We start from the raw sequence: 26,784 nt of genomic DNA, 5'->3' as shown, positions 1-26,784 counted from the left end.
ACTCACACGCTCGTTCATCCACACTAACAATCGGTACTCACTTACACAACAAACATATACTTGAAGAAAAAAGAGGTAATGGAGAAGAAAAACAATATAAAGGAAAAACAAGATGAAATGAAATGATCTGCATTTATATAGCGCTTTTCAAGTCAATGACTTCCCAAAGCGCTTTACAATGTGCTCCACATTTCCCAATAGCGGCCTTGCAGCCATGTGAGGCGCTAACCTGCTTATTGGTATTAGGGGTTCAGTGTCTTACCCAAGGACACTTCGACATGTAACACGGACGAGCCAGGATTCGAACTGGGATCCCTTGACCCCAAGACGAGCGCTCTACCTGCTGAGCTACTGCCGCCCCAAGATATAAGTGCTCTTCATAAATATGCACAACTACACATCCTGATCATGCGTGTTGGGATGCATGACATTGGCTAATAACATGGAAAAAATCCAAACCATTTTTTTTTTTTTGCTTACCAGCCTTAAAGATAGAAAAGCGCTACCGGGGCCAGTACTAGAAACGCTGTGTTGTACTCCTGTCCTCAAGGCGTAAAAATAGTAAATTGTATGTCCGGGCCAAATGTACTCATGAAAAGAGCTCGCGGGCTATACGTTCCCAACCCCTGCTGGTTTAACTAACTTAAAAGACATGAGTAGACTAAAGTCAGGACTTTTACTGACACTGCTAACTCCTGGGCAACCAGGACCAAACTTCACTTCAACTTCCACTCCAAGGTGGAAGTAAGCTATGAAACTTCACACACAGTCCCTGTTGTCTTATGGAACTCTATGCCAGTACAATAAACGGTGGAAAAAAATCAAAAACAGCCAAAATATTTCCCCCAGGAATTGCAAAAAAATACACTGGTATGGAATCACTCAATGATTGTGGGCAGGGTTCTTAAGCAATTACATGACTTACATTCATTAAAGTCATTGCACAACAGGCCTCCAAGTAATAATTTAGAAAATTCCTAAATTCAATTTGCCGATTTAGGGTGAATTTCACTGGAATTAAATGCTTGGTGTATGTTATTAAGCACCAAAAGTACATACATTCATGACATTTGTATTGCAACTCTTCATTTTCAAACATAATTCAGCCACTTGTTTTAGGCAAAAGGTCCCACCAAATTTGGGTGATTCCACAGTTTTAAGGTTTTGATTCAGGAACATGTATTCATGTTTCAAACCGTTCATCCCCAGGATTGCTGGAGCACATCCCAGCTGACATCAGGCAGTAGATAGGAGGGCACTCTGGACTGATTGCCACCCAATCACAGGGCACATATAGACACAAAACTCATAACAACTACATCCACACCTAGTGACACTTTGGAGTCACGAGCTAACCCATGTTTTTTGATTGCCGAAGGAAACCAGAGTAAAATCATGCAGGCACAAGTAGAACATGAACATAACCTATGAACCATTATGCGAGCGGATGTGCTACAGTCATCCACCTTGCTGCTCTGATCCACAAACAGAAACACACAAAAAAATGCTAAAAAGATGTTGGCAGCCTAAAATAATTGGCTACCCACTGCCATTTGTTAGGGTCGTGTCGAGAAAAAGACACAGGAAATCTTAGCCATGACAGATCACGCTCTGCGGTGAGACAATACTTGGTTTTCACTTCCGGATGTGTGATCGCTTATAGCCAGAAAACCTTCCATTTCCCCTTGTTTCTGTCAGGGTTTTGAGAGAGAATTCAAATGCAGAAAAATAAGAGCTAGGAGGCAAATAAATTAAAACAAGTTGTGGTTTTCACAATCAAAGTAGGGTACAAAGTAACAAAACCAAGCAACATTGTAGCCAGATAACAAACATACCAAGTGCAAGCAAAGGCCTTGGCCGTGATAAAACTATAAGCAGCAATATGGGAACTACTGGACAGGACACCATACTGACCAAAAATAACTCAAATTAAACAGGAACAAAATACTAACTGACTAAAAAAACAAAAGACACCTGGACAATCCACACATGGTGGAAGGAGCTGGTCGGCAAGGGGTGCCGAACACATTTTAGCACCTGGTAGAAAAAAAAAAAAACACTTTCACAGTGGCAGTTAATTAATGGCATAAAATGTGTGACTGAGCTGGAGGGCTGGGGGTCTTTTCAGAGATTCACAATAAAGCTATGATTCAGGGATGTGATATTTGATTATAAAATGATTATTGAAGGGGTTTTTTTTTCAATTGTGGATCTGGAAAAAACAACAATGATTGAATTAATTTGACTAAAAACTATTTAAAGCTCCAATGTGTAATATTTGACCACGTAAATATATGGCATTGTTTTGTCTGGTGTGAGGGAGGGCCGGTGCCTCAAAGCACAGCGGGGTGGCATCTTGCCGGACAAACATTGCAGGGACGTAAGTGGGAAATATAGTTTTTATCTTTTTTTTTTTTTTACTACATGAAAATGTTTTTGTAAAACTAGGAGGTATTAAATAATACACAATGTCCCTTTACCTCTGCTTTACCACTGGGATACTCGTGCATAATGGAAAGTCACCAAAAATAGCGTACAAACACTAATTTAAATGATTGAATTCATGGTTTAAGAGTCATTGTACTTTTTTTTTTTTAATGAAAACGTTTACCTGAATACGGTTACTTTGCAGTTAGATTTCCTATCTATTATAGAAAGGAGTCAAAACTCCTGCAAAGACAACCAGTTCCTTTTTCTTCAATGTTGGAATTGTCGTATTGCCTTAAACAGCTCGTCCTTGACATTTATTTCAAGTAAAATAACAATGGGATTTGTTTCCTCAATGTTCTCTGGTTGATAATGGTAATCAGCAAATACAGCGATAGTGGGCGTTTTGCGAGTGGAAGTCAATGTTTCATGCGATGTAGCTCATTTTTTCTCTTGTGCTTCTCAGCATTGTCACATGGGCCACGTAAAATGATGTGACGGCTAAGTTTTGCCCAGGGGCAATATGTTTGACACATGTGTGGTAGACTAACACAAGGAATGGTAGGAACAAAACCGACGAGATCAATTATACCAAAACATACAGACAAAAACCAAAAACAAACTCTAAAACCTAGTAAACCCAGAAAAAACTAAGTGACTTGACTTGAATTGACTTTATTGTCATTGATAACAAAGTAGTAAGTATTGTATGCAACGAGACTAGCAACGACACTCCAAGATGAACATGTTATCAAGTAAATAGAGAAAAAAAATAAAAGATTATCAAGATAAAAGGAAGAAAAACATATTTAATACCGTATGTATTGCTTTAGAGACTGGCCTAAGTTCTAAATACAGTTCTATGTTTGTGAACGAAAGAGAATAGTGCATTTTATCAATAGCGCATTGAACACAAGTACAATAACATTTATCAGCAACAAGAACCCAAAAATAAGTCGCAATATCTGTATTTGTTAAAGTTTGTGCAATAACATTTAGCAGCTCCTAAAACAATACTCTAAATAAGTCGTGTGATGTTTTCAAAGTTTTGTCCCATTGTTTAGGGTGGTGATGAACCTGGAAAGAAAGCTGTCTCTTAGCCTATTTGTCCTTGTTTTGAGGAACATGTGGGGCCTAACAAGGGACAACAGGTCAATGAGGTGGTGGTTGGGGTGGGAAGAGTATTGTATAATGTTGATGTCTCTGCTGCAGTGTCACATGCCGGCGATATCCTTGAGACTGGACAGAGAGCAGCTGATCTTTTGGGCTGTGTTGATAACTCCCAGTATTTTTTTCTGTTCGCTGGCGTGCTCCCAGCATACTACGCGGTGATGTTATATGCCAGAATGCTCTCCACTGTGGCACTGTAGAAGAACAGCAGCATCTTCTATTCAAGTTGTTCAAAAAGAACGAAAGAACATAACAGTTTCATGTGCGTTCATTGGCTTTTCAGCTAAATACCACCTATCTTAGCATTTCCCTGATCAAATTAACTTGGATGAAATTAACTCTGTTTCAATGGCTGCTTTGTTTCACCTCTGCCGCCGCTTGTATTGCTCACTGAGCTGAATTCTCACTAGATTCACTGACATTTGAATTCAGCAAGGAATCTGTGCCGGGTCGGCGTGCATATTTGCGCGTGGAGGTGACCCTGGACAGTTCTGTTTTCGGGTCACCTTAAAAGCGTGCTAACTTCATACGACCTTATGAATTATTACAGCCTGTGTGCTTGTGCATAATCAAATTCTTTGACTATGATGGCATAAGGAAATCCATACACCAACACAAGTAATGGAGAATTTGCAAGGCTGGTCCCGGTCCAAGAGCCTGTGAATAGCTGGTTGGGTGGACAGAAAGTGGTTGAAACTGATATGAGATCAAGAGATAAAAGGACATTAGAGAGGCAAAATAGGTTTGCTATTTTATAAGTGTGTTTTTATTACATGTGAAGACAGTAGGCCAAAAGGTGATAGTATCGCACCACAGATACTGTAAGTTTTTTTATTCCTCGGGCAGGGAGTTGATGTCTCTGAATGCTAACCAACCCGCACCCCTTTCTGCTCACAAGTCCAGACATATACTATATTAGAATTAGTTTTTGCTTCGGGATCAGTCCCTCTCATGCATTTTTTTTAGGCCAATCTTTCATCCAACCTAAGTAAATAAATTAAAATCCACCTCAAACACACATGTGGGGGTGGCATGGAGGCAGGGCAGCGCTTCAGTCCAACGATGCAGAGGTCTAAGGTTCAATTCTGGCAACCAGTCTCTCTGTGGCAAGTTTGCATGTTTTCCCTGTTTGTGTTTCCTCTCAGCACTCCAGATTCCTCACACATTCCCAAAATATGCATGTCAGGTTGATTGGTGGGTCCAAACCAGAAGATGGCAGGTATGGGCACCCCCTCAACCTAGCACGAACAAGCGGTGAAGAAAATGGAAGAATGGGTGGAGACGTGTGGAATTTTTGCATATTTTGACCTGTTGTTTTTGCATTTTTTTATTTTGTAATCATAATGTATCCTTTTTACACATGAGTTTTATCTAAATTAAACTTACTTCACATATACATGTTAATGAGCTATGGTCAGCTGAATTTTACCGATGAAAAGGGGTGTGGTCACCGTCTTTAAATCTTTATTAACCCAGAAATACAAATACGTATTGCTTGGAGACAACTTTATTTGTTTTTCCTTAAATCTGAGCTTTGAATCAGGTCACTCGGTAGTCCGTAATGTACGGTACCTCTTGTGACGTGAGGGCTCACATGGCCGAATGCTCTTTGAGAGCCGTTGATCATCAACGTGTATTATTAGCCGCAAAGGGCGGAGAACATCAGCTCATTAGTTTGGGGTCAATTTTGGATCCTTTCCCCTCAGAGCCAATCGTTTTGTGGGCATGTCCTCGCCGCCCTCTTCTCTTAAGTGCTCGCCGTCTCGCTCCATCACCGTTCCACAGTCGTACTCTTCGGCTTGGGGCTCACATTGTTTTAATTCAATTAAAACTGACATCAATCTGCATGTGACGAATGAAATTTACATTCCCCACAATTAATCTTGGCTGACCTAGCCTGCTCCGCCCACTCTGCCACCCTCTCTCCCCGCTCATTATCATTATCTAGCTCTACAGAGCTGCTACTAGAGCATGAGCGAGAATTAACATCACAATTCTGTCTTTTGAAGAATTTTTTATCCTGAAGGGTGTGCGACTTCATCAAAAAAAAAAAATTCTCCTTAGCCAATGCAGATAATGCACATTCACAATCCACTGGGAGCTGTGTGGGTCATTTCCCACTCGGCCTGAAGGTCGTTTGTGGGAGCGTAACATCACATGCCGAAATGGATAGAATCACATCTTGGGCGTGACACTCACACTCTAAGGCCCGAGATTACATTTGAGCACTTCATGTGATAAATATGCACATAGCTGCCATATGCATGCTTGTCACAATGGAAGGTCATAGGCATAGGAAATGTGTCCTATACAGGGAAAATGCAGAACACAGCCGGCATTATTATAAGGATAAGGCCTAAGAAGAATAGCGATCACCTTGCCTTAACTTGAGATAAATGTGCCATATTTAGCAGAGATGGAAAATGGAGGCGATTGTTCTTCATTCATATTCAAGCCAGCTTGAGTCTTTGTTTTTAAGTGGGGTTTGACTTTACTTAATTTACTTTAAAATCACATCCAATGCAGTTACTAGTTACATGTATAAAAATTGAATTGGTAATGTAATTTTTGGTTAATTGGTTAATTGCGATTTAGGATTACTCCAATACTAAAAATACAAATAAAAGACAAAAGAAACACTAAAAATGCAATTAGTACATTTGTAATTTGCATTTATTTCACATAACATTTTCTCTTAACTATTTGATGTACAGACGCGAACGAGATTCCGGCCGAGCTGTAAAGGACGATCGTTCGTAAGTTAAATTTGTTTGTAAGTTGTTCCAGTGCTATATTTTGTATCAAATGTATGTTTAAGGTCTATATAAGTATGTTTAAGGCTTGTATTAGTAACCTGGATTGTTTTGCACTAAAAAAAAAACATTCAGTAAGACAATATGCTCTATAAAGAGAAATAACATTTACTTACTTTTGGAAGATGAGCTTCAAGAGTCAGGCAAACTTTTTCTCCGTGGTAGAAAGTGGCTGAATAAAAGTGATCCAAGCATTTTCTCGACCGCATCAAGCTTTCTTATTCCACTTTTGTTCAAAAGAAACGACTCGCCTCTTCTTTACACTTTATATCAACCGTATTGAATGGATGAACGAGATATTAAACAATAAAAATGTCAACGTTCTTAGTGCCCTGGAGATACAGTATACAGCTGTATGTTCACATACAAACTAGGAAGAGGAAGCGGATTTCTTCTTCGGGGTGGATGCTGGGTGACATCTCAGAGTTCCCCATGCCAGTGGCGGCAGAAAAAAGCACTACAGTAGTGTTCTGTACCCGAAAAAAGGTGCACACAATACAAAATCTAACTTACAGCATTGTCCGGATATTTTTCGACATCCTAAAAAAAACGTTTGTATCTAACGTTTTTCGTAAGTCGAATGTTTGTAAATAGGGGAGCGTCTTTATAACATTTTAAAGACTTAAGACTGGAATGAGGCAAAAAGAATGACTATGAAAGTTTATCACACTTACTTACAAAGAGTAAATAATAAATTGTGATGAATTTGTGTCATGTGTAATCCTCACGTTTCTCTCATGTCTGTCATGTCAGCAATCGAAATTAGAGAATGCTAGTGCCATGACGTATGTTGGGATGGCCGTCCCATGAGCAGGATGGTGGTCACATATGCTGCAGCATGCGCAAAACCGACGTATCTTTAGCCACGTCATATGTCAATGCTCCAATATGTGCTAGATGATATTGAATTATGATGAGACATAATTTATCCATCAGTACTTCATGTGTATATATACATGTTTTTAAAGAAAATACTAGCCCCGCAAAGTAATCCTTCTTCTTATTTATTATAGCTGTAATTTTAATTATGTCTTGTTTTAATTACATAACTCGGTTACATACTGTATATCCCATTAATTCCCAAGCCTCTTTAAGGTCAGTGTGTATTAGTGTGTAGCGCTACTAAAAAATAGTGCTACAAAGCACAAAAAGAAATACGAATACGAGACTCAATGTGATCAAACCACAATATATTTATTTTCCTTTTTTTACCCAGCCTTTCTTGATTATGATTTTTTTTTAAACAAATTGATATGATTGTTCATGTATGTTTGTTTATTATGCAAATCATGTTTTTAATGGATTAGGGTTTAGTGCCAGTAGAAGGCACAAAACAATATATAATGTCCCTTGATTGTAAGCCGAACTATCAAATTCACCCATTAATTAAGTTTTGTTTTGTCTGTTTTGTTTTTTCTAGTAACATAAGACAAGTGATACTAAACCTAAAAAACATTGTAATAAGGGCACTTATTTTGCCCAACAGAAGCACTGGAGGAGGTCAAAGCATTATTGAGTGGGTGTGCCATATATTTCTCCCACACCAGACCATTTTAAATAAAACAATTTTCAAAATGAAATGATTTATTGAGGTACTTGAGAGCGACATTCGTCACGCTGGGATGGCCAAATCACATTTCTATTTATGTCAGCATCCCGCTACACGCATGCTGGCTAGCAGTGATGTCAATCATGTTTGTGGCTCTCATCCGCAAAAAGATGAAAAAAAGGGTAGATTGTTATACAAAATCCATAATTTGAAATGATCAAAAACATATGAAATACAGGGAAAACATATGAATTTACAGGTGTGCTGTTGTCCGTCATGTTGACTATTATGCGCTGTTTACATCATTGACGGCCAATTGCGTTGTTGTTCTTTGATACCCACACCCTTTAAGCTGGGTCTGCTTTAAATACCAATTGGGGTTTTAATAAAAGGAAAGTGCTTAGGGGAGGGCTGCGAGAACAGATTTGGAATTTGGCATTGTGAAGGATTTTTGTATAGCCCTCTCCTGTTCTCCTCGCAAGTTCAATATTTATCGATGTCTTCTCTTCCTAAAATTTAAACTTATCCGGTTCTGTACTTCTTTCTTAATCCTGAAAGAAACCTGGGACTCAAGTGTTGGAAATTGGAAAAATGTTTGCGACAAAAAGTATAATCAGTACTTAGTCAGCAAAATAGATTCCATTAAAATAATCCAAATAATCAAATATAGGTGAACAAATTGGCAAATTTATAAATACCTTAAAAGTATGGGGGTGTCTTGTTGGTTTCCACAACCTTGCCTCAGATTTTTGGGGATTTCCCGACTATAATGTGCTTCATCCTATAAGCTTTTTAACAGAGCATGGCTCTGATTCAGTTTTCACGTTTTCTTGGTCATAAAATGTAAATCATTGCCACTGAGCTGACACCTTCTTGCTTTGTCCTTATAAAGCGTTCTTTATTCTCCCACCATGCGGATTCTGCCAGATTTACTATGTCGGGCTGAGCCCCACTGTCTTGTCTTGCATTGTTTGAGCCAAGGTGCAAGGTTGTTTGGTTGTCCTTTTTGAACGTTATCAATGTCTTGAATTCGCCCTGGCTTATACTTATTTATTATATATTTTTAATTAAGGTCAAATGCAAAAAGCCGTATAATATCACACTGCATTTACTTACTTTGAGGAAACTCCTAAGGCCGCGCAAACAAAAGAACTTGTCAGTACGGCTCTTTTCACAACAGTAAAACAATATAACTGTCTGTCTGTTGCGATTTATTTTAGCTCCATAAAGACGTGAGCGTTTTTGTCTCCGCACTGTAGTGATGGGAATGTTCAACAAATTTAAAGTCAACAACACGTAATTGATGGAAAAATGTGTATTGACTAATCACAAGAGCCAAAAGCTCATAGTGCCGTTTTGTTCCTGAACGTCACATCACTACTGCACAGTGATTTGGGCATTAAGAAGACATACCACTTTAAAAAAGCGGGATGAACGGATCATGTTAAAAGCGCGTTCTGTTCAAACCACGTTGTAGAACTTCATTTTGCCTCTTCTTTTTAGTTGTGACATCTTTAGAGCTGCTAATTTGGAGCAGGTGTCTAATGCAGCAGAGGTTAACTAATTAGCTCCCGTTCATGACTCCAATTAGATAGGGAATGAAGCCAGAGCCTTTGAGGGGATGCAAATATCACATGAAAGCTCGAGAAAGTCAGGCGACGACTTTCATCACTTCCGCTCTTCCTTTCGAAAGTGAACAAAAAAATGAATCCCACCAATTGGGTGATTTACAAAGTTTTTATTTATATGATTCCCTGTATTCCTTTTGCCACGTATGTCAAAGTCAAGGCCTGTGCCGCATTTCAGGCGTCAAACATGAAGCTACAAAAAAAACTAAAAATATTTTCTAAGAATCAATAACATGTGAGACACAATTGTGAAGTTCTACCAAATTATTTCAACATATTCATCAACGGAAAAAGAGAAAAGTTGGACATGTCCACTATTCCTTCAGTTAAGCCAACTTACTCCAGAAGTTCCCGAATGACTTATGAATGATCCAATGTCAACCTTAATGATAAACAATGACAGAGTGCAGCTGTGTGTCATCAAGTCTCAGTTTAAATGCACCTGTCCTGTGATGGGCTCAGAGGGAAACAGACAGTATTATGAAGACCAAAGAACACACTAGGCAGGTTTGAAATGAATTTGTGAAGACGTTCAAAATAGGAATGGGATACAAGATGATTACCAAACATTTGCACTGGAGTAGTGTTTCGAGCAATAATATCAACATGGACAAAACTTAGAACCACTGCTAACCTACCAAAAACTGTACGTTTCACTGAACTTTCGGCCCAAACAAGGAGAAAACTGATCAAAGAGGCAACCAAGAGTTCCCATGATCGCATACACAGCTGTACTCTGCATAAGTCTGCGTTTTATCAAAGAGTCAAAATAAGAAAGCCCCTTTTGAAAGAATACCTTAAAAAGGTGCGTTTAAAATTTGAGAGAAGCCACATGGGAGACACAAATAACTCGTGCAACAAGGTGCTCTGGTCAGATAAGATTACAATTTTACTTTTTGGGCTGAATGCAATGCCTTTACGTTTGCGGCTAGAGTATCACTACTCATCACCCTGAAAACACCTTCCCCACTGTCAAACATGGTGGTGGCTCTGGGGTGGCTTTTCTACAGCAGCTACTGGGAAGATGGTTGGAATTATTGGGAAGATATATGGAGCCAAATACTGGGTGATTTTGGCAGAAAATCATTTTAAGTCTGCAAGAGACTGGAGAATAGTGGGTGGTTCACTTTCCAATGACCCTACAATGAATCTACAATGGACTGGTTTAAAACTAACACGATAAAGGGGTTGGAATGTCCAAACCAAAGTCTTGACTTTAGTCCCATATAGCATTTGTGGAAAGATCTGAAAATGCTGTGCACAAATGAGCAGCATAAAACCTTAAGGAACTTGAGCTGCTCCCTAAGGAAAAATTGTCATACATTTCTGTTTCAAGATGTGCTAAATGTATAGAGACATAACTAAAAAGACGCAAAGGGGTCCAATATTTTTGGAACGTCTACTTTTAACTTTTTGATTGTAAGCACATTATAAATGCTGTATATGTTTGGTTTCTTTTCATGACAGTGTTTAACATGTTGATGATTCTTCAAAAACATTTTTTATGAATGAAGTTGGTTTTACCACTAGGAGGAGCTTAATCAGGGGGTCGCCAACCTTAATATTCTGAGTCCCAGAGCCAGACCCAGCAGGCTTCTTCTTCATGACATTGGAGACCACTATGTCAAATAATACACAGTGTCTTTTTAAAAAAGACAAGAATGCTAGAGGTAATCCTTTTTTGTGTATGCCTGTCCTGTATGAGTAGATTATGAAATGAAAAAGAAAAAAAAAAATATTGGAAAGCTTAAATTCTTAGAATCTCTTATTTGCCTTTTATTTTTAACTAATCCCATACTGCCACCAAGTATTTTGTTTAGAAGTACAGAGCGCTACCAGTGTTCTATATCTGAGCAGCTATTACAGCATACAGCCGTTTTTAGACACTCTGGGTTTGAGGTACAGTGAACCCTCTCTGTATTGCGATTTTATTTTTTGCGGTTTTGATACTTTGTGGATTTTCATCATGCATTGTGTAATGCAATCTGTTTGGCTTAATTTTAGCCACCCCTTTTCTGCCTGTGTCTGCCTGTGCGTTTTTAGAGTATTCGTCTTAATAGTACACCTGGGTAAAACAGCTTGACCAATTTAAGCGCAAATATTTTGTCAATGACGATGTAATTTGTTCAAAAACACTTATCAGTTGATGGGATACAATTAACTGTTCATTTGAATGAATACAAGTAGAACAGCACTTCAATGTGACAGTTGGTATTATTTATTCTAGAAGTTATATTTAATGGGAAATACGTTTGTGGATGTTAGAAAACAGCAAAAAAACAAAGACAGGTAATATTGCATTTAATCTAACAGGATGGACTAAAACAATAAAAAAAAATATAAAGTACACCTTTAAAGAATCACTGAACTATTAAGCGTCGTTGGGCAACACTTCCTGTGGTGTGTCTTGGGCAAGTATAGCCTGGCGAATTCACTCCCTCCCTAGGCCGTATTACATTTTTCTTTGGGTAGATGTTTGCTACCAAAAATAATACAGCTTTGGTTTCCATGGTTATCAGCAGCAGGAGAAGCCGATTGATCTGACTCAGATACCGCACCTCTATAATATGGTTCCTGTTGTTTTTCGGTTTAAAGCGTTCCCTCGCTCTTCAGTGATGAGGCAAGCCTCTGCATTAACAGGCAGGGGTGTGTGACAATACTTGATCTTAAATCACTGGAGACTAAACTACTTTTGAGTAACACATAGTGCAAAGTACATAACTCATATTTGTTTAACAAATGATTAAGCCTGTAAAAAATGTTTGTTCTTTGGTTCCAATGAATAGTAGGGTATTTAATTAATAGATAAAGGTTTTAACTTTGCGGGTTTTGACTATTCCGAGACATTTTTGGAACACAACTCTTGCGAAAAATGCTGTACTAATAAATAGGGCTGCGCATCGATAACCGGTTCTAATTCGGAACCGGTTCCGCAGTTAACCGATTTCTTGGAATCGGTAAGAAAACTCCATTTCGGTTCCACTATCGATCCCGCCCGGGCTGCGGTACTAACGAACGCACCAGGGTCAGGTGATGTCGTTCCACATGCTATTGGTTGTTGCTGCTCGACAAATCATATCAGCTCGCAGTAAACGGTCCAAGGTGTGGCTGTATTTAACTCCAAAAGACGATACAGGAATATGCTATACTTGAAAAAAAGCAATCTCAGTGAAAAGGGTTAACACTACGAACATGCACAATCGCCTGGCTTGACAACATGGCATTAATCTCAAAATAATGCACCATGTTTAAGGCACTTTGAAAGACAGAAGGACGGTGTAGCCACAGCAGGTAAACAACCTAGCTAGCCGGCTAACGGTTAGCTAGCTACGTTATCTAAGTCTTTATCCATGTAGTTCAGATGACCTGATTGTCAGTCAGAATCAGGCTGCAGGTTGCCAGTGTGCAGTTGCAGGTACAGCAGACGTCCCTTGTCCAACACTCCAGCCCAGCTCAAAATTATTTTCATATTCATAGAAAACTTTAGTACTATATATGTAGTCACATAGTACTTAATTTTCTGCAGTGAGAACCGATAAGAGAAACTATAAGTAATTGGATCGATAAGCAGGAATTGGTAAGGAATCAGAATCGCTAAAACCTTATCAATACACAGCCCCACTAATAACGGAGACCTGCTCTTTTCACTACAGTAAAATAGTATTAGAATGAAAAAGCTTTTTTTGTTACAGTCACACAAGCCCTGCAATGTACCAGCGGTGTTCACAAAATTAAATTGTGTTCCTCCATTGTAAAAAGGGCAGCGGTCTGCAGTCCACCGAGTGCGCAGTTACAGTCTGACCTTCATGTACTTACAGTGATTGCCGACACTTCTGTCTTTTGAATCCTCTAATGAAGTCAAAATACGGGAAAGGCCATTTTGACAAGGAATAGGCTGCGGCCTTTGTGTCGGTGATCAGGCTGCGGCGCTTTTAATTGGCTCCTCACAGCACCATACAAATTCCATTCCTCATATCCGCGGCTCCCGCTCGAGATGGGAATTCCGGCTCTTTGTAGGGAACCAACTCCTTTGGCTCCCTAATACTTCAGATGTGTTTGTTTTCAATAATGTAATGGTAAATATTTAGCAGAAAATTAATTATTTTTTAAAATGTATTATGCTGCTATGTTATGGTAGTCTTTATTGTTTCAATATACAGACAATGTTTACCTCATATAAGTTTTAAATTGTTAATACAACACAGAGATGACGGCCTCTTATATTGCCAGTTTTGAGAGGAGGGAGGCGGGAAAAGAGAGGGAGAGAGACAGAGAGAGGGAGATAAAGATAACAATAGAGAGGGATATAGATCAATAGATGGATGGATGCATGTATAGATGGATGGATAGATGTATAGATAGATCGAAAGATAGATAGATAGATTGAAGAAAACAGACAGAGAAAGAGAGAAATAAGTTAAAGACAGAGAGAGAACAAGAGAGTAAGAGGGGGGTACAAAGGTAGAGAGAGCAAGAGGGAGGAAAAAAAGAGAGAGAAAGGGAGATAAAGATAATGATAGAGAGAGATATAGATCAATAGACGGATAGATTAATTGATGAATAGTTAGATAGATAGATAGATAGATAGATAGATAGATAGATAGATGACAACGAAATTGGACGACTCCAGTTCCACATTTACAGTGAGGATAAGGAAACAAAGAACTAACTGACTTTGTTGTAAGTAGTCTTTGTTTTCCTCCGGGGGAGATGATAAGGGGGGGTGAGGGTCAAACAGAGTTGCCGGATACAACCGAATGTTTGATCTTACATTACACGTAGTCCAGTCCAGTGTTTTTCCGAATTGCTCAGTCCACAATTGAATGGATTTGGGAGTACAGTCCATAAACATGAGTTGGATATAGGAAGATTAAGAGAGAAAATGAGAGACTTACAAAGAAAGTTTGCTCCTCATTGATAGGAAGCCAGCTGGCATGCTTCACTTCAAAGAGCTGGCTTAGAGAGCCGTTTCGTTCAAGAAGGACACATCACTGGCCCCCATCACCTGCCTGCCTTTGCTTCCCGCTAAGATACGCTAAGGCTGAAGTTCACACAGCAGGTTGAACTGACCATCTCATTAATTTTGAGTCGTGAAGAACAAACAGCACTTTGGAATTGGCCCAATATCAATTAAAATATATGAAGGAGCTCATTAACAGCCACAGAGGATAGAGTGTCACACGTTACGGCCGTAGTCTTTAATGCTCTGAATTAATTAAGAGCTACAATAGAAGTGCACGAGTGCCCCTCTGCTCATTTGTGCATACTTTTATTGGCACGTGTCCAGATTTATAGGGCGAGACTCGTCACCGATGCTGTGTCCTCCATCTTTTCATGCAGACGTCTATCACAGCCAAATGGAAGCCTCGTTATCCGGGGTTTTGTGCCCTTGATGGCGATACTTTACATAAGTCAAAAGCAGTTTCATGCAGGGAGGTTTGCGTCTGGTGAGGCAGTCAGATATCAAAATAAATGAGCCTACTTTGTAGCTGATTCATCATGGATTGGCACAATGTAGCCTGTTTGCCATCTGCTTGAGAGGAAATTTGGCAAACTAATTGGGTAAGTTTTTGGGAAGAAAAAAAATGTATAATACATTTTTTAAGGTACCCTGTTACTTGGTTCATTATTATATAAGAGACCTGTGTCAGAACCCGAACGGACGGTGGACCCAGACACGTAACATTTTCACACAAGCTTTATTTTACGGGAATGGGGCAGTCATTCGAGGGAACACATACGCCAGCGATTCGGCGATTGCTGGACAGAAGAGATGGGAACCGGTCAGGACCGTTGGGATCGAAACCGGATACTGGAGACTGGAGCAAGATACCGGACAGGACGAGACAGGTGTGATAGATAGCGGAAACTGGAGCAAGATACCGGACAGGACGAGACAGGCGGGATCGATACCGGACAGAGTCAAAATACAAGTCTTGCAAGTGCAGAGGTTCATTGATGGACTGACAAGAAGAGAATGAGAGCACTGAGTTTAAATATGAGGGAAGCCAATCAGGCACTGAGCAGCAGCTGATGCCCAACGGACGCGCCCAAGTGAGGGCAACCGTGACAAACTGAGATAAGCCTCACTAAGAATTTGATGGAAATGCACATTTTTTCATTAGAATGAAGATTACATTGTCTTTATTGGCAACACAATATTGAACATGGTTTACAACAAGATTGGACATTGCATTCCTGGATTAAATGTAATAGAGTCTAAAAGAAAATTAGAAAATAAAGAATGAAAGGATGAAAAAGCAAAAACATTAGTAAGGTAGAGCAATGAAAAATGCAATGCAATACCATTTAGCAACAACAAATTCCAAAATTAGTCAACTACAATCATAGGTCAAGGTTCATGGACCCCTTACCCACAAGGATGGTGGGGTCACCACTTCTTGGGTAAGTACAGTCTGAGGGCGCCCATCCCTCTCAAGACCGGTTTTAAGGGTAGGGGTTTGCTCCCCTTATGAAACAGATAGTACTTGTTTCCATGGTTATCAGTAGCAGGAGAAGGCTTCTGATATAACTGAGATACAGCACTTTCATTATCTGGTAGTTGTTTTCCTGTGTAAAGCGTCATCCCACCTTTTAGAGATAAGCCGGAATTTCATCTATTTCAGGGGTTAGGAATCAAAACTTATTTATTTCTCTTCTGACTCCATAATTAATGTTTTGTTATTACGTGAAGTAAACACGTTGGCCTTAAAGGTAGAAACATACGAGTTAAACTATGTCTACTGATTGTAAGGGTGCATCTGCGCTACAGTACTGAAAGTGCATTGACTCGATGCAGGTCCTCTGAATTGTATAACGTGCTAGCAATTATTTCAATAATCTATAAATTGTTTGATCATTTTTTTCAAGTATTTTATAAATCAAATAAAAACCAACACATTTTTAGTTTCCTCGTCTTTATAAAGATTTGGACGATGGAAAATAGTGTACGAAACAACAGAATATTCTATAATATAAAACAATTAAAAGTGCATCCAAACAAATAAAAATAAACAAAAATGGACGCAAATATATGCTACACACCCAAAAATATGTAAGATTTTTTTTTTATAAATTCCCCAAAAAGTGAGGCCAACATCCAAAAAGAATACGAGTACTTTGTCGGATCAACAAACCCTCGTGAGTCAAAATACAGTCTCGAAGCGCCCTCTGCCTTACCAAAGTGCTACTACAAGTTTGGCGCTAGATCAAGAGGACGCTGCGCAACAGATTTGTAACAGCACTCTTCAAACTAGGCCACCACCTCTTTGGCCTGTTGCCCTCTAGTAGATGCTACAGGTCCCTTAAAACAAGGACCAAAAAGCTCTGAGACAGTTTCTTCTTTATGGCCATCACCACCAATGTTCCCTCTAATTTTCCACGGGTCTGAGCATTCACACAAAGTCGGTGAGCAACATTGGCCAGTCTATAAGAACTACAATGTCGCTATTTCTGCCTTTTATCCTAACAACGTTTAGGTTATTTTTCACTTTAAAGACTAGTTACATATTTACCCATCCCTCATTGCATTCTGTTTCACAACGTTGCTATCAATGTCAATAAATACAATCCAATTCAATTAAAATTTAGGTTTTGAGTCGCCCTCTGTTCGGTCAAAGTAGTACTACAAGCATGTCCCCTCAACGTCACACTAAAATTCAATGCGCACTTATTTGCATTGAAATAAGGCATAAATGGTGCGACACAACAAATCAATGATGAAACGCTTTTAATAAGCAACTTGAATTGAGTTTTTCGATTCGTTGTTGCAGCCCTTGGTGTCACATTTAGAATAGAATAGAATAGAATAGAATATACCTTTATTGTCATTGTTACAAATGGGCTAACATATTGTGACAACGAAATTGGGCATGACACTCCAGTTTTACACATAGTGAGGGTATGAGCAAGAAGATAAAGGAACAGAGAAGATAATGTTATAAAACAAGGGGAATAAGGCTATAGTTATAATTTACATGGTATTTACACAACAATGTCAGCATGTGGGATGTTACATACAGGGTTGTCGTGATAACGTTGTATCGTAACGGTTGTGCAATATTGCATTTGGTGCAAAGTCATCATGGTGCAAAAATAGTCCGCATATACATTGGTGCAAGCATAGACATCATAGTGCAAAAAAAGGAAATGGTCAGACATTGTGCAATTTGAGCATTAAACGTAGTGCAGTCGACATGTGCAAGAACAAGACTTGAGTAACATTATATTCGTATGAGGTAGTGTTGGCACGAGTTTTCAGTTTTTGTGCGGTGTCTGTTGAGCAGTGAACAAACATAGTGCAGACAGCATGTACGTGAGTACCATTTTACATACGTGTGAGGTATTTATTTATTTATTTATTTATTTATTTCTTTATATTTTTTTTTTGCAACAGTTTTCAGTTGTTTGTGCGGTGTCTGTTTAGGGTGGTAATGGCTGTGGGGAAGAAACTGTCTCTGAGTCTGTTCGTTTTTGCTTTGTGTGACCTGTAGCGCTTGCCGGAAGGCAGCAGGTCGAAGAGATGGTGGCCGGGGTGAGAAAAGTCCTTGACGATGTTTTCTGCTCTGCTGAGGTAGCGAGAGCAGGCAATGTCCTCCAGACTGGGCAGAGAGCAGCCGACGATTCTCTGGGCTGTTTTTATGATCCTCTGGAGCTTTTTCCTGTCTGCTGCTGTGCACCCCGCATACCACACCGTGATGCAGTATGTTAGGATGCTCTCCACTGTGGCTTTGTAGAAAGACACCTGCAGCTGCTGTTTTAGGTTGTTTTTCCTGAGCAATCTCAGGAAGTGCAGTCGCTGCTGGGCCTTCCCTACCACCGCTCTGGTGTTTGCAGACCAGGAGAGGTCGTCGGAGATGTGCACGCCCAGAAATTTGAACGAGTGGACTCTCTCTACGCAGTTTCCTTTTATGATGAGTGGTGCTGGATTCCTGCCATTCCTTCTGAAATCCAGAATCAGTTCTTTTGTTTTTGTTGTGTTCAATATGAGGTGGTTTTCCGAGCACCACGTTGAAAGTGACTCAACCTCATCCCTGTATGCCGCCTCGTCCCCTTCAGAGATGAGGCCGATCAAGGTGGTATCGTCAGCAAACTTAATAATAGTGTTTGTGGGGTGGGTCGGTGAGCAGTCGGAGCTGTAGAGGGTGAAAAGCAGGGGGCTCAGTGCACAACCTTGGGGGGAGCCAGTGTTCAGTGTTAGGGTGGGAGAGACGTGGGTACCGAGTTTCACCGACTGTGGGCGGTTGGAGAAGAAGTCCATTATCCAGTGGCAGATGGAGGGAGAGAGTCCTAGGTGTGCAAGTTTCTCCACCAGGATCTCCGGGATAATGGTGTTGAAGGCTGAGCTGAAGTCCAGGAAGAGCATTCTGACGTAGCTCCCCCGGTGGTCCAGGTGTTTCAGCACGGTGTGAAGTGCTGTGTTTATGGCGTCGTCAGTGGAGCGGTTTGCCCTGTAGGCAAACTGGTGGGGGTCCAGTGTGAGTGGCAGGGAGTTTTTGATGTGCCGGGACACTAACCTCTCGAAGCACTTCATGACCACAGGCGTGAGAGCTACAGGCCTGTAGTCGTTGAGGCTTTCCACTGCTGACTTTTTGGGGACGGGAATGATGGTGGAGGTTTTGAGGCAAGGTGGGACGGTCGCCTGTGACAGGGACCGGTTGAAGATGGTGGTGAAGACCCCAGCCAGCGGATTGGAACAGTCCCTGAGTACCCTCCCTGGTACTCCATCCGGGCCAGTTGCCTTCCTGGGGTTTATGGTATTCAGCGCACGCCTGACTTCGTGCTCCTGAAATGTGAGGGAGTTGCTGCTGGTTGTTGATGGGTGTGATGTGGCTGTATGTGGCCTACCAGCTTCAAAGCGAGCGAAGAACTGATCAAGGTCCTCAGCTAGTGAAGCCTCAGCCTCAACAGTTGCCAGGTTGTGGCCTCTGAAGTTGGTGATGTGTTGGAGGCCCTGCCACATCCTCCTCGGGTCATTTCCAGCGAAGAGGTGCTCGATCCTCCTTGTGTAGGCTGATTTTGCTTCCTTGATGCCTCTCTTCAGGTCAGCCCTGGCCACCCCGTAAAGAGCCTTGTCTCCAGACCTGAAGGCGGTGTTGCGGTGTTTGAGGAGGGTGCGCACCTCGCTGGTCATCCAGGGTTTTTGATTTGGGTAGTTTTTGACTTTTTTATATACTGTGACTTCATCCGTGCAGTAACGGATGTAGGATAAAACAGTGTCAGTGAATTTCTGGAGGTCATGGTGTTCAAATACCTCCCAGCAAGTTTGATCAAAACAGTCCTGCAGCTTGGAGAGGGCTCCCTCAGGCCACGTTTGTATTGTCCTCGTTACAGGTTTTGTTTTCCTTCGGATGGGGGTGTATGAGGGGGTAAGGGATAGGCATATGTGATCCGAATTTACTAGGTGGGGGAGGGGGGAAGCTTTGTATGCGTTTTTGATGTTGCTGTAAACGCGGTCCAAAGTTTTTTCACCCCTTGTTGCACAGTTCACATGTTGATAGAATTTTGGAAGAACAGTCCTTAAACATGCATTATTAAAGTCGCCAGCGATAATGAAAGCTCCGTCGGGGTGTGCAAGCTGTTGAATGTTTATGGCAGCGAGTAGAAGGTTTAGCGCTGTGCTAGCGTTAGCATCCGGAGGAATGTAAACAGCTATCACAATGAGCACAGTTAGCTCTCGCGGTATATAGAATGGTCTACACGATACCGCGAGAAACTCTAGATCGGGCGAGCAGTGTGCATCAATAATTCTGCTGTTATTGCACCACGCATTATGTACGTAAATGCATAGTCCCCCACCTCTTTTTTTGCCGGAGTCTTCGTTGCGGTCGTATCGGTGTAGCGTGCGTCCTGCTAGCTGAACTGCAGCGTCGGGGATCCGCGGGTCAAGCCATGACTCCGTGATCACAAAAATATTGCTATTCCGTGCAAAGCTGTTGGTAGCTATCCGCAGCTCAAGCTCACTGATTTTGTGTACGATGGATCTGGCGTTGGTCAGGAAGATACTCGGAAGCGCTTGTCGGTGTGGTCGTCTTTTTAGCTTCTTCGCTAGGCCTCCCCGAGAGCCTCGTTTTTGTTTACGTTCCCTCCGCCGTCTTCGTCGCTTGTTGGGCGGGCAGGTAACCCAGGGAGACCCCGGTGGTCTTCGTATGTCCTTTGGAATGTTGTTGTTGGTGTTGTAATCGTGAAAAGAGTCGAAATCTAATCTTAGACCCAGGTTAATAAGTTCCTGGCGACTTAAGGTGATAGTTGCCGAACAGGTATTTATCAAAGAAAAGATAAGAGATAAAAGAACACTTAAAGTAAAAAGATTTACTGGAGAGACACGTGAAGCCGCTGCGTGTAGTCGCGCCGCCATCTTGGCTCGAGCAAAGAAATGTAAAATGTATCACAGCTTGTGTGTTTTTTTTTATACACCTGCGCGTCCCTCCGTGTGCACCATACAGTATGAGTGCATTGTTGCGTGTCAGGCAAGCCAGCTGTAACAGCTGCAAAAGGAAAAGGGGACATCAGCTCTTTTACACCTGTTCCTCCCCCAAAGCCACATTGTCACTACGGACTTGCAGGTGCGTTTTCATCACCGACAATCCCTGCCAAGCGCGTCCTGTCTACGTTCGACCGGGGAGTCGTCTAAAAAGAACTGGCACACGGGACTGGAGTCCTGTGTCTCCATTTTTAATATGCAGAGGCTGAGGAGGTGCTTGAATGCTGCTTGTGAAGGCTCGGTGCCCATGGCAATAGCTGAGCTTTTTTAGCATCTATAACTACGCAATTGAACACAGAAGCTGGTCGATGAAAAAAATTTTTTCAGGTTTTCTCATATTTTTTTCCACTGGGGAAATTATCAAAAGAAAATTTAAAAACAACAACATCTGAATTCAAACAGCTAGGTTTCTATCAAAGTGTTTTTAAATGAACGTGCCAGGGCACACTAGTGTGCTTTGAGAATTTGTCTAGTGTGCCACAGGAAATTGCCCAATTGTATCCGTACAAAAAAACATGGCATCAGTCAGTATCTTTGCTTTTTTGCTTATTCGAGTAACTGTTATATTATTCCATATCAGTCGTGGGAGCGGATTACTGTGATTAATTTATATGCATAGAGTAACCCCTTGCTTTTAGCATTTTATCAGGGGATGCGGTCCAAAAACTACCTGCACTAGTCAAAATCCGTGAAGTAAAAATCTGTATTTATTTATTTATTTGAAACCAAAGAACATACCCTATTTAACAAAAGATCTGTATTTCTTATAAAATAAAATAAAAATCTCAATTAACTTCCGTACTGTAAGAGTATCTAGTATATCTAGCCGACTCAATTTTCGAGAAAATTTACACAGTTGTAATTTAGGCTTCCCTGGGTATCTTTAGATAGGTTTTGTGTCAAAGCACCCCCAATAAATACCACAAAAAAATCAATAAATATCTGTTTTTGTGTGGTCCGCTTTCTTGGGGTCCCCACCGCCCTCTGGCAGTTAAATTGGGTACTGCAGGTCCTGACCACCGAGCAGCAAAATGCAACCTTCGATAGGTCGGGCAATACCGGGCCATTTTTCTTGTAATTTTGAAAAAATTGTGCTGCTATACTGCATGGCATTAAGATTAAGACTACACTAAGAAAGGCATTTAGTAAGTCAAGTCAAGTTAAGTCATGTTTATTGGTACAATCCTTAATCACAGAGTCTCAAAGGGCTGCACAGATCAAAGACTATTGCAAACTATTGCTACAGTCTTTTATGACACCATGCCCTGAAATTGTAAACAAAAAATATAGGTTATTCATATGCTATAGAATAGAAGTGTGTTTTAAACATTTCCACTGAGGTTGCAGATCGAATCTTGGTGGGAAGAGCATTCCACAGCACCGGGGCCCGAATGGAGAACGGTCTCGAACCTTTGGTTCTCTTCTTGGCTCTTGGGATACCTAGTAGACCAGCGTTCTCAGAGCGAAGGCCCCAGAACATGGGGCGAAATTAAATCTGAACAATATGAGGGAGCACGTCCATGCATAATTTTGTATACTACCAACAGAATCTTAAAATCACATCTTGGGCTAACAGGGAGCCAATGCGGGTTAGCTAAAATCGGGGTAATGTGATCAAAAGTTCTTCTGTGATCAAACTTCTTGTCTTAGTTAAAAGTCTCGCTGCAGCATTTTGTACTAGCTGAAGGCTCTTGATATTGGACTTTGGGAGACCAGAGAGTAGTGCATTACAGAAATCAAGACGGGAGGTAACAAACACATGAATAAAATCTCTGCATCCAACTGAGACAGCATAGGGCGAATTTTAGCAATGTAATTTAATTAATTCAATTTTAGTACATTTCAGATGATAATTTTGTCACCATCATATGAACGTTATGGAAACTGTTTGTACTTGCCTTTAGCGTGTCGAGAAGTCTAACTTTAATGGAAAAAGGAAGCATCTCCCTATGCCTTTTGGGCCCAATCACAGGTGCATTTGTGGGTCCGAGTATTTTCTTTAAATTATGTCTCTCAGGGAAACCTGAAATTTAAAAAGATTCCAAGAAAAAAAAAACAACACATTAATTTGGACATGGCCTTTTTCTTTAAGTATTTGTTATGAATTTAATGGGGATCAGGAGGCTGCTTCAATTTACCTTTAGTTCACAATGTTTCTTCAGAGACCAAGTACCCGTTTCTACATACTCATCTTGGGAAATACCATAAGAAGAGTCTTGAATGTTGATTATAAAAATGTGCTCCTCGTTATGTAAATATTATAAGTATTCTTGCACACGTTAGATTCACTGTTGTCTTCGCTCTCCAAATGGGCAAACTGTCCCCGTGGATAATGGGGATAAAGGTATTAGGTTTAAATGAGGGAAGAAAAGAGAGAAAAGTGCAGTCACATTGAACCCAGTTCTCGTCCATCTGTTAAAACAGTCATAATGGAGGTGTCAGACCTGATTTTTCAGCATTTTTGTTACCCAGCTCTTGTTTATTCCATTCCATCACACATCTTTTTCACCATTCCTGTTTAATCCACACTTCTATTTCATTGTCTATACACCCTCTCCTTTTTCATGCTCCCTTGCCGTTTTTCTCTTACCGGTAGCCTCTGCGGTCGATATTTAAATCTTGTTTCATTACCACAGAAAGTGCTATTGCCATCCTCCATAGAATCCAAACATTCCAGCTCCTGGTTTGATTCCCATTACCATGCGGGCTGGCGCTACCTACGGTGCGCTGGAGTGAGCTTTTGGCTGATTGCATGCCTCGCTACCGATGGATTCCCGTTGACCTCGCTGGCCCGCTCTACGACTCTTGAAGCGGTAGAAACGGACTCTTGTTGTAATTACAAAAGACAAAGGAAATCTAATCCAGAGGAGCTAGTGAGGTTCAGTTGTTCTGTGACATGATTAAGGTTTGTTTTTTCAGTGTTTTTCAAACTTTTTGAACTTAGGCACAATATTTTTTTTCATAGAAAATGATCTCAACATACAAATTCAATTGGGATGTATTTCTTTATTTTCTGTGGTGAGCTTTGACCACTAGACTTAATGTACAGTAATCTCGGTTATTGCAATTTATGGGGACCAGAATCCCTTACGAAAAGGTAAAATCCGCAAAGTAGCGTAGGTGTCAAACTTATCTCAAAATAATGTAGTGACCGTCTGAGAGTATATGACTGTCACAAAATAACAAAATAATCTTCAAATGAAAACACAGAACACATAATTGCAGTTAAATGAATGGTCTTTATAATCATTACACAAAAGTACAAAAGAATTGGAGGGCTTCTCCTTTTAGTGTAAAGAAGTGATGTTGAGAGTGGCAGCTAGCTGCACGCTAGTATAGGGTATCCTCTAGATGAGCCAGGTCTCTACAATGATCAAAATATAACCGTCCAGAATGTAGTGTTTTCCTACTAGTTGTATCTCCAAGTCATCTTTCTTATGGGTAATTGATCTGGTGTTGCTTGGATACAGGCTTGGCAGGGGTGCCTTGAGAGAGTTGTTACATAGCCTAGCCATAGCAGTATAGCTGACCTGCCGCCTTACTGTTGCTTTCTCACCTGACAGTGCCTCGGTCCCTTCCCGGACGCAATAACAAACCACGGAGCACCTGCTAGTGATCATAATTTTGTTTTGCTCTTCTGACTTTCCTCGTTGTCGCTTTTTTGTTTTTTATTTATTTTTATTTTTATTTTTTTTCAATTTAATGAGCTTATAAAAGCTATTTATCGCCGTTTGTTTTGGTGGACAAACTGACGGGTGCGCCCGCTGTTTAGCCAACACCATGCATTGACCTATCATAGTCGTGCACGCCCCCCCAACACACACACATACAACCTACCCCTTGTGATAACATTTGCTGTGTGCAGTCTGCTCTAACACAATGCACGCTACTTTAATGACGATAAAGACAGCTCAATTCTAAGTATGCAAAGCAGTGAACCAGTAATAATCGAAGCGATTACTGTATACTACAAGATATTGAATATTATCATCAGTAGTAGTAGTAGTAGATGTAAATATATTAAATACCATTTATTATTCACATAGTTTAAGTTTAACTACAACTGTGGCTAAACATTAAGAAGGCTTGCACTGTGAAGCGTGCTTTATTTATAATGCCCTGGTCAAGCAAACCACAAAAGATAGGTTCTCATCTCGAGAGTAGAATCTATGTTTAACAATAACAGTCACGCGAGGAGGCTTTTACTTCTCAACTTGATGCGTGATCTGACAAAGGAGCACTGAGAGTGGTATTTAACTGTCACTGTAAGTCGTTAAAAGCCGGGAAGCAGATGCTAGCTAGCAACAAGTGGCATGCGCTTGCATACGTAGCGCAGTCCCGCACACCTTCATCTCATGACATCTGGGGAGTGTCTCTTATGGAAGAACGTGTTCCATCATTAGCACCCAATTAACACGCAATTAGGGAATCTGCTTCTACGGGGATGAGGACAGACAGTCTTTCGGGGGTTTGTAATTCACATCAGAGTGTTCGCAGCGTTGTTCTATTCTGACATCATGCCGACATACTTGCTGGTTGAAGCCTTTCAAATGATAAAAGTCAGATTAAAAACAAAACGAATCATTCTGTCGCCAACCAAAACAGCAGCACATAATTCTTGAGATGAATTAAAGTGTGGAGGCTCTAACTTATGGGGAACGAGTTCCCTGAAGAGTATTAAAGACGATGCTATGTAATGCAGTGCCAGCATACATTACAGCAATTATTTTTCCAGTCACTCTGTAACGTTGCCCGCTTTGTGCCGTATTAGTTCCGCCTAGTAAACATCTGTCCAATATGTCGCTCTATGAACTGTTTGTTCATTTGGAAATTGTAAGGCAAGTTAGTGCCGAGCTTTGTCAGAATAGTTCCGGTCATAAAATCTTTCTCATGCACATGTAGAGTATGAATTGAATAGTTACTCGTTTTAATGGAAAATCTAACAGTTGTTCCTTGTGTCACTTAATAGAAGTTACCTACATTTGTTTTTTTCTTCTTCAACATTTGCGCTAAAGTCAGGGTTTCTACACCTTTTTCTTGGCCGAAATTCAAGCACTCATTAAGGACTTTCCAAGCCAATTTTCCAATTGCTCAAGTACCATTAAAAATGAAATCTGGTGTATTTTGCAGATTTACAAATATGTCAGTGATTTATCAAGACATATGATTCTTAGATTGTCTGTAAATCATAAATATATTTTTGTGTAAATGTTTTTGAGGCAAATATCTCCCCACATAGGTGCTGGGTGAAGATGATGGTAGCATGTAGCTTATATTTTTAGTTGTAGGAAGTTCTTCGGATTACAATTTACAATTTAACTTTTTTTTTTACATGGCCGGTAATAAATCTTCACAATTGAAACAGTAGAGCAGCACTAATACACATTTTATATTGCCTTGTTTAGGTGTATCATGTACCTGTCCTCTTGGGCGCTACTCATAGTGGGCGATGACTCTTTATATGACAATACAGTACAAACTGATGCCAGGTGCAGTTAATCGCGGCGGAAGAAGAAATGCATGGCAAAGAAAAGCAGTGTCTGCGTCATTTTTGAGCAGACTTGTTGGGAAAGATGTGAAAAGTTTTAAGCATTTGCAAGAACTTCACCCAAACATCAAGCACTTTTTGATCCTTGAAAACACAGTACTAAATTTTAAGCATTTTGTAAGGATCCCAAGCAGTATTACGAACCTTGTTAATAGAAGGTACTTACA

General features: G+C 40.5%; 2 protein-coding genes across 5 annotated transcripts in view; one reads left to right on the top strand and one right to left on the bottom strand.

The window, feature by feature from the left end:
* il1rapl1a (interleukin 1 receptor accessory protein-like 1a) overlaps positions 1-26,784 on the top strand; it is a 383,889-nt gene that overhangs the window by 205,150 nt on the left and 151,955 nt on the right. The window lies entirely within an intron of this gene.
* Positions 18,852-20,931, bottom strand: LOC148353011 (uncharacterized). Its single transcript, XM_088352824.1, has 2 exons — positions 19,434-20,931; positions 18,852-19,371 (listed from the first exon to the last, which is right to left on the bottom strand). The coding sequence occupies exons 1-2, from the start codon at positions 19,717-19,719 to the stop codon at positions 19,019-19,021; spliced, it is 639 nt and encodes a 212-aa protein (XP_088208950.1). The 5' UTR covers positions 19,720-20,931; the 3' UTR covers positions 18,852-19,018.

Source organism: Urocampus carinirostris, chromosome 14 (assembly GCF_059441175.1).
Source record: "Urocampus carinirostris isolate Australia breed hairy pipefish chromosome 14, RoL_Ucar_1.0, whole genome shotgun sequence".
Classification (NCBI taxonomy): domain Eukaryota; kingdom Metazoa; phylum Chordata; class Actinopteri; order Syngnathiformes; family Syngnathidae; genus Urocampus; species Urocampus carinirostris.
This window is presented reverse-complemented; position numbering and strand designations above follow the sequence as displayed.